The 14,842-nt window shown below is 35.8% G+C and overlaps 2 protein-coding genes across 5 annotated transcripts in view; one reads left to right on the plus strand and one right to left on the minus strand.

The window, feature by feature from the left end:
• LOC108747725 (dosage compensation regulator) overlaps positions 1–7,057 on the minus strand; it is a 20,082-nt gene extending 13,025 nt beyond the window's left edge. Inside the window, exons 1-2 of one of the 2 annotated variants that reach the window (XM_018485394.1) lie at positions 6,990–7,030; positions 1,195–1,306 (exon numbers count right to left, since the gene is read on the minus strand). The gene's annotated coding sequence lies outside the window, so the exon portion shown is untranslated. Of the gene's footprint in view, positions 1–1,194; positions 1,307–6,989 lie in introns of both variants that reach the window. The other variant, XM_018485395.1, reaches the window with a different exon arrangement.
• On the plus strand, positions 2,307–14,446 carry LOC108747724. Of its 3 annotated transcripts, XM_018485393.1 has the most exons (12): positions 2,307–2,508; positions 2,579–4,336; positions 4,414–4,642; positions 4,715–5,226; positions 5,312–5,529; positions 5,601–7,073; positions 7,349–7,515; positions 7,725–7,915; positions 7,995–9,055; positions 9,119–11,808; positions 12,939–13,021; positions 13,097–14,446. In XM_018485393.1, the coding sequence occupies exons 1-12, from the start codon at positions 2,410–2,412 to the stop codon at positions 13,805–13,807; spliced, it is 9,192 nt and encodes a 3,063-aa protein (XP_018340895.1). In that variant the 5' UTR covers positions 2,307–2,409; the 3' UTR covers positions 13,808–14,446. The 3 variants fall into 3 exon arrangements, with proteins under 3 accessions (XP_018340895.1, XP_018340892.1, XP_018340893.1); XM_018485390.1 differs by having other exon boundaries at positions 7,995–11,808; XM_018485391.1 differs by having other exon boundaries at positions 7,749–7,915; positions 7,995–11,808.
• The last annotated feature ends 396 nt before the right edge of the window (positions 14,447–14,842 follow it).

Below are 14,842 nucleotides of genomic sequence, written 5' to 3' on the forward strand. Positions count from 1 at the left end.
CTGCATTTTTCACGCTCGACGCTCGATTCGAACGTCAAAACAGATGACGTAATCAAAATTGACGAATATCAAGCATCAATTTTGACGTGACCTGTTTTAACGCTGAAAATGAGCGTCGAGCGTCAGCATGAAAAATGCATTCTTACATCCAACAACTTTAGGAGCTTTTTTTCAGCAAGTGACGCAAATTGACACAAGAGTCATTCTGTCTTTGTTCGATAATCAGTAAGAAACAAAGACGGAATGATTTTTGCCTAAGGCCGCCATCCTATGAGCGGAAATTTACAGCGGAACAGAGCGACCAATCACAGCTCTGCAGTTATTACTCTGCTTTCTTTTCTGCGATTGTGCTTGGTTTCACTGTTCCGTTCCGTTGTAAATTTCCGCTGACGGAATGAGACGACGGCTTAATTCCTGAAGGCATCTGTGAAGTACGGAGAAAGTACATATGCATGAAAGAGATGGGGGAAGAAATTTTGCGGTATCGTTATCGAAACGTGCGTTTAAACACATGGTAAACATGTGTAGCTGCTGTGACAAAATAGCGGTAGTGCGACAGAGAGCGGAGAGTGCGTATCAGTGCGCGTGGGGTTGAACATGCAATTGTAAACGCTTCCTCGCCGTTCACAGAATTGCAGTAATCGCACAGGACTCACGCTCGCGTCGCCGCTATCGATTACGCTCATTGGCTCGTGCGCACGTATGTATATACGCGGCGCGCTGCCATGTTCAATCACGAGCGAGCAGAGCGAGCTGCGAGCGATCGTACCCGACGTATGTACCACGTGATCGTGGTTTACAAACGGCCGTTGTGGCAAACTGCCCGAGAGCGTGCGATACCCCTTCTCTCCGCGTTCGTACGCACGCGGTATTCCGTACGCGTATCGACGCATACGTGGAATTGACGTTCGGTGAAGAGTGGTAAAAAGGAAACGCCGCGCGACGCAGACGCTTCTGCGGGACGCTTGTGGTAAAACCTGGAATCGTCTGAAATCATCAGCCGTAGATCTTATCAGATCCTACCGCTCTCTATCGTATCTAGTACATCTGTGCTAATCACAGATCTTTAAACTACGGCGCCGCTAATCGGTGTGTGCGTGTAGTGTGCGCGTGTGTGCCGTGTTCGTGCGTGTATGACTGTGTGAGTTGACGTGAGTGCGCGATTACCGTTTTTCGTGAAGATGTCACGTTTACCTTGCCCTTATCGTTGAGTAAATTACACTGGATCGAGGAGAATTGTTCACCTGCTGTTGGATGCCTTAATTAGGTTTACCTTTTGATCATTATGCTTAGGTAAGAGCGTAAGCTGGAATGTAAATGAGCATGTTTTATTGTAAAAATTGTAAAATGATTTCGCTCTGATTACATGAATCTTCAATTCTGATACAGGCTAATGTCTATTTTTATAATCTACCAACAGAGATTAAAGTTAATCTATCAGTATAGAGATTAACTATAATCTCAGTCTAATTTACTCTTAAATAATGAAATTATTTTATTAAACATAAAGATATATTTTTTACATAGATATTTCAAGCTTGTGTATGCCATTAGTATATAAATGAGTAAGGACAAGGCAGTAGAATATATTTATTAACACAGTGAAGTAATTGATTCACAAAAACTCAATTTTAATTGTAAAATAATTAACAATAAGAACAGGATTTGTCACAAATGATCAAGTTATTTTATTAAAAATATAGAGATATATTTTATATTGTTAAAACAAGTAACAACGAATATTTTTTTGTAAATATTGTAAAACGATTAATTTCTAAATACTCAACTTTGATTACAAGACTTACAGTTAAATAGCACCTTCACAATAGTGATATTTGATTAAACATAATTTGTTGTTTCATATTGTTAAAATATTTTTTACACATATTCCAAACCTGTGTGTAAGCAATTAGAACATAAATAAATAAAGATACAACATTATAAAATAATAAATTCAAGAATACTCAATTTCTATTGTAAAACTTATAGTTAGTGTCATCGCAAATGATAAATTATTTGATTAATCATAAAAATATAATTTATATTATTAAGAAAATATCTTTTATTTAGGTATTCCAAGCTCATATAAGCAATTAGTACATGAATAAGAATATATCATTGAAGTACTGTAAAATAATAAAGATTATAAAATAATTGATTCTGCGCTGATTTATAAATTTTCAATTCTTCTCGCAAGATTTGCAGTTAAATAATATTATTGTAAATAATTTTTTTTTATTAAAGATAAATTTTTTAAGAAATTATTTAAAAAATGTTTTGTCTATTAATTATATTTTTTGTATTGTATTCAGGTGCTATTGCATTCCACTGTAATTGTACATTTATGAGGAACATGGATGATAATATGGTAATTTTATGGGATGTTATCTATAGTTCAAGAATGAGAATATGAATAGTAGCCAGAAGGAAGAATCCATTGATAAAAAGAAATATGTATTCTTCTCGGATCCAGATGTTATTGCCAAACGCGCCGAGACCTCTGCTGTTGTGAGTGATTTTTACTTGTTATTTTTTTGGTTGTAAACATATAAAATTCCATATGACGTTTTCATTGTAGGCAGCACAGATTACCCGAGAACTCGAGGCGCAACAGAAGACTTTCGAAAAGCAATCAGCTGATTTGCAATTGCCCGCAATTGGCATAAAGAGCTTAAAAAATTTGATATCCTATTATCCTGTACAGCCATATCCTTTTACATTTATTAGCGCAGTAAAACAAAAACTCGCTTTAGAAGAGCATTCTGATATTGGCGGTAAAGTACGTGAGTCAAGTTCTCAAGCAAAAAACAATTTGACTTCTTCGATACTGAAAGCAACTAGTACACAAAATTTGACTGCACAAAATCAAATTATACAAAAAATGGACTTCATTAAACCGCTGAAAGTACCCGATCTAAAAATTTCTCCAAAAGCGCTGGATTTCTCCAGCAGAGAGAATTCCGTTTCAAAGGAGCTGTCTTCAGCAAAGTCTGAAATAGCTACAAAAGAATTTGCACACGATAGATCTGACAAAGGCCTAAGAACTGGTGAGAGAGTACAGAGAAAATTAGATTTCTCCTCAGATGGATCGTCATTTATTAATTGCGAAAGCATAGAACCATTGAAAGCACCAAATGTCTCCATAGCGTCTAATTTAAGTAAGAAGAAGGATCATGTTAGAGACAATTCCAGAGAGAAGGAAAATAGATCCAAGAGGATGAAAAAGGATGACTCTTTGTGTGCAAAGAGGGACGAATCCATACAAGACCAAGTAAAACGTAGTCGAAGTCCAAGACACATCTCTAGAAAAGATGCCAGTGATATAAGTAATTTAAAATTACCAAAAAATGATAGACCATTCCATATTACAAAAGTTAATGACGTTTTGTCAGTAAAATCAAAAGATAAAAGTTTCGTATCGCCTAGTGTTAAAAAGGATAATGACAAAAGACAGAGATCCTTTAATGCACAGTCTGTAGAATTAACAAAAGACAATCTTTCGGAATCTAAGATTCGAATATCTAGTAATGAATCGGCGATTATTCCACCTTGGAAGGCGCTAGATAAAGTTACATTGAGAGATAATATGGGCGTTTTATCTAGCACTGAAAATAAATCTAAAGACATAAGTCACTATTTTTTAAAGCAAAAGTCTGAAATAGAAGACCTGAAACATAAATCTGATTCAGATAATAGATTATTGAAACAAGACAAATTAAATACTATCTATAAGGAGCAAACGAAAAGAATGTCTGATAAAAATAAAATGTTAACTAATAAAGGCGAAGATAAACTACACAGCGTCAATTCAGAACAATCAGAAGATATTGAATTTATGTCTGAAACAAATAGTTCCAGGAGTCGAATAAGTGCGTATCCTACAAGTTCTACACAGTCATCAAAAAGTAAAGATATCGAAGCAACTATGGAAAGTAAACAGAACATTAATTCTGCTAGATCAACTAAAACTTCGGAGAATTTTAAATATACAGAACATTCCGTGACACAATCTGCAAGTACAAGCGTTAAAAAAGATGAGGAATCGTGTTCCCAAAGCATTATTACAACTAAAAAAACGACTACTAACGATGATTCAAATGATGTGGATGACACTACACTACCAGAGACATTGTTTGATTCTAGAAGAATCTCTCTCAGAGCCGGTTATTCTCAACCAGAATTTCATAATTTAATGACGCCAGAAAAAATGAATCTTATATTCAGATCTAAACGAAGGAGATATTTGACGCAGAGCAGTGATTCGGAAGTAGATGCAAGATGCCCAAAATACAAGCCAGCAATAAAATCCGAGGAGGAACAAGATGAAGTACAATTGGTAAGTATAAATACATTGTTGTTTGTTCATTCACAATAGTACAGTTTTAGTAAAATAAAAGTACATTGGAATTTCAGCTACACCCAACAGCTTTACATATGCAGTTTCAGGCAGAACTACATCTTTACGATTCTTATAATGAGTCCCTCCGACAAGTAATGGATGTTGAAAAGTGTTTGTACAATACTAAGTGTGAGATGCAAGAACAAAAGAATTCTCAGAAAGCCGACGAAAAAGATGAAGAAAAAGTACAAATTGTGGAAGATTGTGCAGCTGCAGTAATTAATAACGATGCTGTTGAAAAAAGTAAGAAATCCATTGTTAGTGGAATTATGTATAAATATATTATATTAAACACATTCGGAATTTTTCTTACAGCAATATGGAATCCAGTTGATTATGTAAAAAAAGACATCGCCGAACCTCGAAAATCAAGCGATGAAATACATTTCAATAGAGAGCATTATATCCCAAACCAAGGCAATATTGATGAATCGGGTTACGGATTTAATTATGGAAAGTTTAATAAAACAGTAGGGGTCAAAGTAGCAGAGGTACAAACGCAAACGGTAAACGATATAGCGACCCAAACGGATATATCCGCGGACGAACGAAACGCGCAAAATAGACTGACAGAGATCCGTGACAGAGAAAACGTGTACGAATCATTTTTGAGAGAAAACAAAGTTTCCCAACTGTCCTTGGATTCGGCTGAACAATTCGAAGATTTAGATCAAATAGAACAGGCATCGGTGCCCAGCAGAATAAGGACCATGTCGGAGATTAGTTTGCATGAAACTACCTCGTCTATTAAAACGGAAACCGGAACTGAAATTAGTATCTCAACTCGAGGTGTAACGTGTTCGTTTAATCAATATATAGGTTCAGAGGTAATTCATTATAAATATATACACGTATGCTTGTATTTGTAATTGTGGATATTAATTGCATATTTTTTTATACTTTCTTTTACAGATAGCACGACTCTTAAGAGACGAGAATCAACGAAGCTATCAAATCGAAGAGTTATTCAAATTTCGTGAAAAAACATTAAATGATAAAACTAAGAAATTGGTGGAATTGGAAGAGCAAAAACGCGTAATGAAAGATACTGGACAAGATGCCCGTTCCTTGAGAAAAAAACAAAGAGCTCTGCTTCTAAAACTACAACAAGAAAAAGATGAAATTCAAAGGTAAGTGGCATTTATGTGACTATATATTATATTTTTTATTTATTATGTTAAATTTTTCTGTTTATTGACAGATTAAAATTATTATATGAAATTACAAGCCAAGAACGGAAACGTATGTTGCAAAAACAGAGGGACATGTTTAATTTGCAAATGTCAACGAAGAATATCTTAACGAAATTAAAGAGAACCGCAGACAGTCAATCGCCGAGAAGATTATCAGGTCCTATGAAGGGTTATGATATTCGTAGTAATAGCTCTATGAGCTCTTTGATTGATTCGGATAAATCTCAGCATGGTCAGATGGACACACGCCTTCATGCATCTGAGAGCGACACATCTAAATTTGATTGGTTGAAGTCCAACGTATTTATAAATTTAGGCGAAGAAAGCAATACATCCGTGGCAAAACCCGATGACTTAGTAGCTGAGAGTAAGGAGCAAGAGAAAAGCCCCATACAGTTACAAAAGAAAAGCGATTTATCGAAATATGAGTTGAGATCTCGAAAATACGAAGAAAAAATGCCCAGAGCAGATGTTTTGCTGCAGAAGGAAAATCAGAGGTTGGACATGGAGTCGAAAATGAAGCAAGGCCATCCTATGATGATAAATATTCGGCTCTTGGAAAATCAGGATCAGATCAGATTATCGCAGTCATCGAGACCAGAAGTAGATGCATCAGTACCTGAAAATGTAAAATCCGAATCTGATACGTTAGTAGAAGAGTTGTCTAAGAGATCATCGATAGCGGAAGTGGTGTCTAAACATTCAAAACTATCACAATTATCAGAGCCTTCCATACAAACCATGACAATCGCAAAGGAGAAGGAATTGACTTCTAATGCCGTAACCACCAATAGTGAATCTATAGAAGAAGAGATCAACACAATAGCCCAAGACACAGTTTCAAAAACGACGCAGTCTCAAATCTCCGAAATATCACAGACAAGTACGAGTAAGAACTCTAAGAAGATTGATAAATCTGTCACGAGCGATAGAGACATATCTAAAAAGTCGCAATATAATACCGAGTTAAAAACAAGCTCCAAACGTAAAAATTCAAAGTATCAGAAAACGAAATCATCTTCCAGTATATCAACGGAAAATATATTGGGGTCCAAATCAAGCTCTCATATATTTGAGGAATTTGTCAAGCATCATGATAAAGGAACGAAAGTGAAGAATGAATTGCTGCTTCAGTTAGTTAACAACAAAGAAAGTTCAATTTTGGGCGAATTAGATGTTAATGAAAGCCAAACTTCGCTTCAGGCATTCGTTAAGAAACATTCGCATTCGAAAGCTGTTAAGGATAAAAGTTTGAAATTATCGAGCGAAATAACAAATGAGAATAAGGAAAACGGATCCACTCAAACTTCGAACAAAAAATTTGAGAATGATGATAGTCTTCCCAGGATCGAGCAAGATACTCAAAATGCATCAATATCTCATATTAGTACTTTTACCGTTTCCCATCACAGTTCCGAGGAAAGTGAGAAAAATCTCTCAAAATCCATAGTTGTTAGGTCGCAAGACAGAGAATTTGAACGGTAAGTGCACGTGTATATATTCATTTATCACATTTTTTTCTTTTCTACTTTAATATTGTTTGAAAACTGTTATTTGACGCGATACACATGTGTTCCGCTAATAAAATGTTGAATCACTAAAGTCATGCGCTGGAAAGTCTAATAATAAACTGTGCACATCTCCACGCCACATCGAGTAAAGCATTGTAAAAATAGATTCTCTGCAAAGGCAATCCGCATAACAGGCATGCACATGCATATTCTTGAAACTGTACATTTTCTTCTGTTCTCTTTAGAATTTTGAACGCACGCGAAACCGCACTTGCATCACGTAAGAACTGCGTCAAAGAGTGGATGGCGTGGCATGCAAAATTACGAGCAGAAGAGGACCGTGTTACTCGTATGGAGCAGGCAGCATTTAATCTCGTTGCAACAGCATCTAATTTGGGTCAACAAGGAGGGGGTAATATAAATACACTTATAATAAAAGATCAATTGCATTATATAACGTATAATAGTTCTTTTTAATAAATTTTACATTAAATTGTAACTATAAATTCAAAACAAACGAGTTTCTTTGCGAATATTGTAATAATTATGACAACTCGTTACTTTATTAAATATTAATTAAATGTAGCTTTTTACATAATTTCAAACTCTGATCACGATCAGAGAGACGTCTGTGTTCTTTCATAGATACCACCCTGTCATCTGATACGAGCGATGTCGAAGGAAGGATAGGAGTTCTTACTGAGAAATTAGCGGAACGACGTCTCGAAATGACGCGTCTAAAAAGAGAAGCAAAGAAGCAAGCGAAGAAACAGCTACGTGCTTTGGAAGCAAACTTGTTAAATCAAATCAAAGTAAGTGTATATATACATAGATAATTATTTGATTATTTTTTGATTATTATTATAAAAACTTCTGTTTATGTTATGACAGAAATATGACACGACCATCCATGAGATGCGCAAAAAGTTGGAATCGAAGAAAGATATCAAAGAAATTGACAAATTAGCTATAGAGCCAAAATCATTAGCTGACTTTAAAGTACCTGAAATACCGCTTAAAAGGATACAGGACATCTACAAAAGTAGCGATTTATTAAGATCCAGATCGGAATCTGATCTCCTGTTAACGAGAAATCGGCAGGACTTGTCGAGAGTCGTAACGATAACATACGATGATAAGCACGAAAGGGATAGTTTTCAGAAACCTACAAAATTCGCGGATATTAAGAACGCTTTAGAATTAAAAGATACTATAGATTCTCACGATAGCGTTCGAACTATTTTGGACGATTATACGAAAGAAGTATTCGAAAAAATTCAAACAGTACCTTCAGTGTCATCGACTTCGAATGATGCATGTTCTGGAAAATATGCCCTTTCTAAAAGGCAAATCGGAGAATCCACTTCTGTTGTCATGAAACAAATTAGTGTATTGCACGATACGGAAGATGTTGAAACGAATGCAAGTACGGTGCAAACAACATCGGATGCAAGATTTGAAGATCACAGTACTATTAACACTGAATCGGCAAATGATAGATTAATTACTGATATCAATCAATCTCAACCAAAGACTTCCACAATACTATCCGACTTCCGAGATTCTGAGATTCCGGAAATAACAAACATTGAATATTCTAAATCTATTCCGAGCAAATCCGAGCGTTCTACAGAAAATGTTGCGCGTATTACTGATTCCAGTATACTTACTTATTCGAGAAAGTTAGATTTTCTGCAGTTAAATAATAAAAATTTAAGTGAAGATATAAGTTCTATCGAAAAGGATATAAAGGCGCTTTCAGAAATAATGTCGCGTTTAAGTAACGAATCGAATGAGAAGTCCAAAACAAATAACGACGAAAAGAATACATCGCAAGATATATCAGAGATAATATCTAAATCAGTTTTTAGTGAAGCAATTGATACTGAAAATGAGGAACAGCAAGCAGTGTCACCCGAGAAGAAAATCGATACGGAATCTCTGTCTATATCATTAAATAATAGAAAATCAATATCTTCCAATGATTTGAGCCATGATAAATACATATCGGACAGAATAAATAATGAGATATCGGCAATGATCCCGGAAGAAGCCTCTACCATTTCCAATTCGTCTCATGAAATCGATTACGAAGCCAAAAGCCGAGAGATTATGAATGAAATAGAGAAATCTGTACTGTCACAACACATTAAAATTGTAAGTGGCGACAATTTAATATTAGAAGAAAGCGGAAACGAAGAATTACTGAATGATTTGACCTCCGAACTCGATATAAAATCGATTTCTGAAATCCTTTCCAAAGTATCAGAAAGTAGAAAAAGTCTTGATTTTGTGAAGAATACAGCAACTCAAATTATCAATGATTCGAAGAAAAATATAAATGAACAAAATGAGTTGAATGAAGCAACAATTGAGAAAGGCTTTGTAAAATCTCAAGCGGAAGAAATACATTCTCTGAAACTTTCTGAACATTTTAACACTGCATCAGTGCAATCTCCCATCATCGCTGGTCACCGTTCAAAGGAAAGTATATCGCAAGGTTCCTGGAGCGCACCTAGTTTAATTTCAAGTCAAAGCTCACACGTTCTTGCTGGTAAGGATTTGAAATCGTCAAGGAATATTTCCGAGGCAGAAGTCAAAATTGATGTCGTGGATGATGTGAGGATATTAGAAAATCTTGGTGAAAATATTCAAATAGAAGTGCTCGACAGTATCACAAATTCAATAGCACTTGCATCTAACGTTGATCAAAATCGATCGCGTACGATCAGTACGGAGAATATTTCTAAGGATAAAAACGACTGGACGACATCCGATTCGTTCGATGTGCCGCAAGATGATATTAGCACTGGAGTACGTGAAGAATTCGAGAATTCAAAATCAGGCTTGGACGATACTTTGAATAATTTCTCGGAAAAGACTGTATCACGTGTCGATGATATAACAAATCAAGAAGCAGAAAGCATTTTAATAAATGGCATGTCAGATTTTCTTCCAAAGGGGGAATCTACAAATGTTGCAGTACAGGACGTTACGTTTAACGATACATTAGCACAAACTTATGTTGCAAGAAGTAATGATGAACTTGACGATATATTGGATATAATTGCTAGAGAAAATGATAAAGAAAAAAGCATTCCTAAAGACGAAGAGTTTGATAATGTAATCTCTGATTCCATGGCTGAATTATTAGACAGAGTTAAGAATATTGTGGAAAATGACAGGAATGTGGATAGTCGTTTTAAAGGATTCTTATATGATATTGATATGAATATAGATAATCAAACTGAGGCAGTTTCAGATATTTCATTGTTAAATAATAAAACGCAAAGAGAAACAAATGTAGGAGATGTAAGCGAAAGTAATGTAATTTCAGAGAATATTTGTAAAAATAACAAAGATAGTAATCGTGAAGAAATAATAGATACTTCGTTACGGAAAATCGACGAGACTGACGATAAATCTGCCGTAAATGTAAACTTATGTGTGGAAATCGATAATGAAGAAAGTCTACGCGAAGCGGTATCGGAAGTACAAGAAATTATAATCACGGAATTAGATTCAAGTAGCGCCGAGGATAACGCATTATCTGAACTTGAAATTGATGCTAAAGTCGAATTGGCAGAAGAAGAGGATTCCACCACGTACAAGGACAAGAATGAACGTGCTGTGGAAGAAAACAAAGACGTGCCTGTAGAGATAAAAGAATGTTTAGAATCAATCTCGGAACAAGATAGCTCGGATGGCGAGCAGTTGGACAATTTAGTGGAAGTTGTTGTGAGTGGATTGGATGTTGTGGAAAAAACTGTTACATCACACGATTCTCATAAGTCGGTAATAGACGATGCTGTATCTACGACTGGACAAACTAAAGAAGAGATTACGGATGATACAGTCGAGAAGAATAATGAGGCCGTGATATCAGACGCACCAGTAATTGAAAGTATCAACAAAACATTCGACATATTGAAAGATCCAGAGTACGAAGACATTTCCGAGGAGAGTCTCGAGGTGTCTGAAATTCTAGACAAAGATAATCTTTCAAAGATAGGCATCACAAAGAAGTCTGCTAATTTACCGGAAAGATATCAAACTATCCATAAATCAGAGGACGTATTGAGAATACTAGACGAAATCTCGCAGAAATCATCGTTTGATTCTGTAAGCAATTCGCAAAACAACGAGAAGAATGCCCAGAACGTGCCAAGTACCACGGAAGAGATTAGCGAGGTCCTGGGCGCAGAGATTTCTGCGGTGGATGATAGTTCATTTCCCGAGATGAATAAAACAACGGGGAAGCTCGAGGAAGAATCTTCCAAGGTGGACGCAACGAAGGGTCGATTCTTGGAAAGAGCAAAATTGCAGGACGGGCAATCAGTAGAAGCTAGTGACCCGGACGGCTTATTTGAGAAGAGAAAAATGATTCCTTTGAAATTGGACGAAGACGACAAGTCTTCTCAGATAATATATGAGCTACGCGAGAGAGTCTCGCAACTGCAGGAACAAAATGGTTCGTCCGAATCCAGCGAAGCCGGCGATACTCCAAGGGGAGTATCCGAGATCGAGATGGATTCGCCGAGAGATTTCAATGACTCGCGATTGGATATTGATATTCTGGATGATGATCTACTAAGCGGCACTAAAGCGACGAACCAGAACATCGATATGGAGACTAATTTCCATTCTGCGTCCATCGTCACTACGTCCGAGAAGGATATCGAAGCTATGATCTACGAATTAAAAGGTATTCTCACTAATCTTTCAGTAATTGAAGTAATATTAGAATATTATATATATATATATAAAGATAGAAATATAGTAGATAATATACAGAGTCATTAGAATCAACTATAAATTCCCATATATCAATTCGAACTCTACATCTAATGTATGAATCAGAGTATCGATTCATTCTATGCTATAGTACTCATCCGTCCGATTGTATATATTTTTCAAACATAAAACGTTATATGTGTTATTATAAAAGTTATATAAATATTGTAATCGCTATCGAATGGATGTCTGGTCTAACAGGATAATTTAATCATGAACGCTGCAAAACAATTTTTGTGAAATATGTTATTCGATTGAATTGCAAGAATCGAATAACATATTTCAAAGCAAGCCAACCTGTATATGTTGAGAGATAATGAATCTTTTTTTCTCTTTTTACAAATTATTGTTATCATTCTCGATCGGAATCATGCGATGCAATTTCTATGTGGGCTGACCATCTCAGAGACACTCGATACATATTTACACATCTCGATCTATACATATTATATACTACAGAAACACCTTTTGTTTTTTATAATGGCTGTGTGCTCTCCTGTGCAAAAGCGTTGCCTGGTATAGCCATGTGTTGTTTATTTTCAGACAAATAGCAAAGTCGAGATTATATTTGTCTAAAGGTAATACACGAAACTACGAATGATGAACATTGACTTGTTATCTCTGTACAAATCAGTGTCGCATGAAATGCTTGATCCTTTCATTATTGATCCGTATGCGCACAAGAAAGGCCTGTAAATATTATGCATCACACACAATTATATTCATCGATTACTATTCTTCTCTTCCCTCCGAATCTGTCAGAAAAGGTTTACTATCGTGTACAAATGTTATATGGAATGTTCAACCTTGTCACAGCTTTGTATTATATATATATATATATATATATATGCATATATATGCATTAGAAACATTTATTTGATATATCTTTTATCCATTCCTTTCCTTTGAGCACTTTCAATTTAAGTATATGAATTGTGAACCCCCGATGTAATGTGAAAGCTCGTGTTGCTTTTCCCGATAAACTTGTCTCTTTGCCTGTCTATCGTATTTATCTATATGTATATTTCTTGCTCCGTACAGCTTCATTGGAACAACCTGGTCAGGAGCTCGCTGAACTGGAAGCTAAGCTGCTTCGAATCGAACAACTGCAGATCGAATTGGAGGTACGTATCCCAAGTATGATCCAATTGTTGCAAATATAGACACTCGACCTGAATGTATATGTAACTATTTTTAAGATCAAGAAATTGGAAGCAGAGGAAGTGTCTTACTACGTTCGAGAGATACCGAATAAACCACCTCCTCCTTATACTCCACCTGGTCGATTATCGGCTTCGCTCGGTTCGCCTTCGCTAGTCACTGCCGTAATCCCATCAAACGTCGAAGAGCTAACATCATTCACTGAGAAAGCCACAGCTCTGATATACAACGCTAAACTGGCCGGTGAAGATATCGCGAGTTTGGAAGCGCCTCCTGAGATCTACGAGTTGACCGAAGACAAGAGTGAGAAAAAGGACAGGCGAATCTACAACACTTTCCTTTTCGATCTCTGTAAAGAGACCATTGTGGAAGTCTATCGAGCGGAATATGAAAAGCCCGGCCCGAGTTGGACAAAGCCGAATGTGAAAACGAAGCCTACGATGAAGATTCCAAAGAATGTCGAGGAACTCGTCGAGTACGTTAACAAGGAAGTCGCCACACTATTCGGTTTCAAGACAAAATTGCAACGAGAAAACATGGTGATGCGATGGAGCAGGAAACGCAGAGACAGGGTCGACGAGTTGCTGGCGAGAGAGGCTCAGGCTGAGGAGGACGAATGGACAAAGTTTCATCACGACGAGCTAGCGGTAAAGAACGGACTTACGGTAGCTATACTGGATACCCTCATGATAGAAACTGCAAACGTGATGAAAATAGCATATGGTAAAAAGAGGAGAATGATGGTATAGCGATTGTTAACCTTTATAACTAAATAGAGGCACTATCTTGCAATTCATTGTTAATTAAAACGAACAAAAGTGAAAAATATCCTCTCAGTCAATGTTTCCTCAGGACTGCGTTTCGGATATCACGTTATTTGCACTTTTGTCCATTAGTACCTTAAGTGTAACATAGGCTGGTTCCTATTTATTTGTTAACTATGCAATTTGTTACTCTTTTTTCTTTTATATTAAATTAATTAAGCGGACGCGTGTGAATGTTCAAATATAAGTAAACAAACCACAGTGAGGTGAAATATATGAATGACAGAAAGAATGAAAGAGAGAGAGAGAGAGAGAGAGGGGAGGGGGAGATATGTAATTAATACTAGCCATTCACAATTTGATAATCAAATACCCTAGGTCAGTTTTAAAATTTAGTTCTTGTTAATGACGAGTTTAACGAATTTCTAGCGTTTAACAATAATTATACATATGTACGGGCTATCATAGAAGAGATATGTGGTACTATACGTTTTTACGAAAATGACAAATATTAATCATCGAATATTACAAAGCGTTTTGTTCAATTTAACTTGCACATAATTATTAGATTAATAGCAGAAATATGATCTCTTGTTATACAAGTTTTATATTTTGCTTCTTCTATATATAATGCGTGTTATCAAAATATTTACGCTGTAGTTTATCGAAATTGTATAATGTATTATCCTAATAATTATACACGCGACATTTATGCATCATAATTGAACGAAACGTTTTCTGGATTGCCGTATGTAAATCATATTTTAGCGAAATAATAGCACATAAGTAGCAAGTTTCAATAAGTCACGTTGGATAGCAGTCACATGCTCAATTACTTGTAATAAAATTAACAAAATTCAAACGGAAAGACTGACATTTCGGGGCCATTTTGATCGAAATTACGAACCGTTGAATGAAGTACATGGTTGGAGATTGTAGCAAACGTCGACTATACAGGGTGCATAAACATTTTATTTTGGAAAAATTTTTCTTATTTTATATGTAAATATATATATATTT

Source organism: Trachymyrmex septentrionalis, unplaced genomic scaffold (assembly GCF_001594115.1).
Source record: "Trachymyrmex septentrionalis isolate Tsep2-gDNA-1 unplaced genomic scaffold, Tsep1.0 scaffold20, whole genome shotgun sequence".
Taxonomy (NCBI): Eukaryota; Metazoa; Arthropoda; class Insecta; order Hymenoptera; family Formicidae; genus Trachymyrmex; species Trachymyrmex septentrionalis.

What these genes read in the sequence shown, in the direction of transcription:
- LOC108747724 (XM_018485390.1), top strand. Translation starts at nt 2,410, where the DNA reads ATGAATAGTAGCCAGAAGGAAGAATCCATTGATAAAAAGAAATATGTA. An exon ending in TAACGATGCTGTTGAAAAAA is followed by an intron (nt 4,643 to 4,714) that starts GTAAGAAATCCA and finishes TTTTTCTTACAG; the next exon opens with CAATATGGAATCCAGTTGAT. An exon ending in AACTGCAGATCGAATTGGAG is followed by an intron (nt 13,022 to 13,096) that starts GTACGTATCCCA and finishes ACTATTTTTAAG; the next exon opens with ATCAAGAAATTGGAAGCAGA.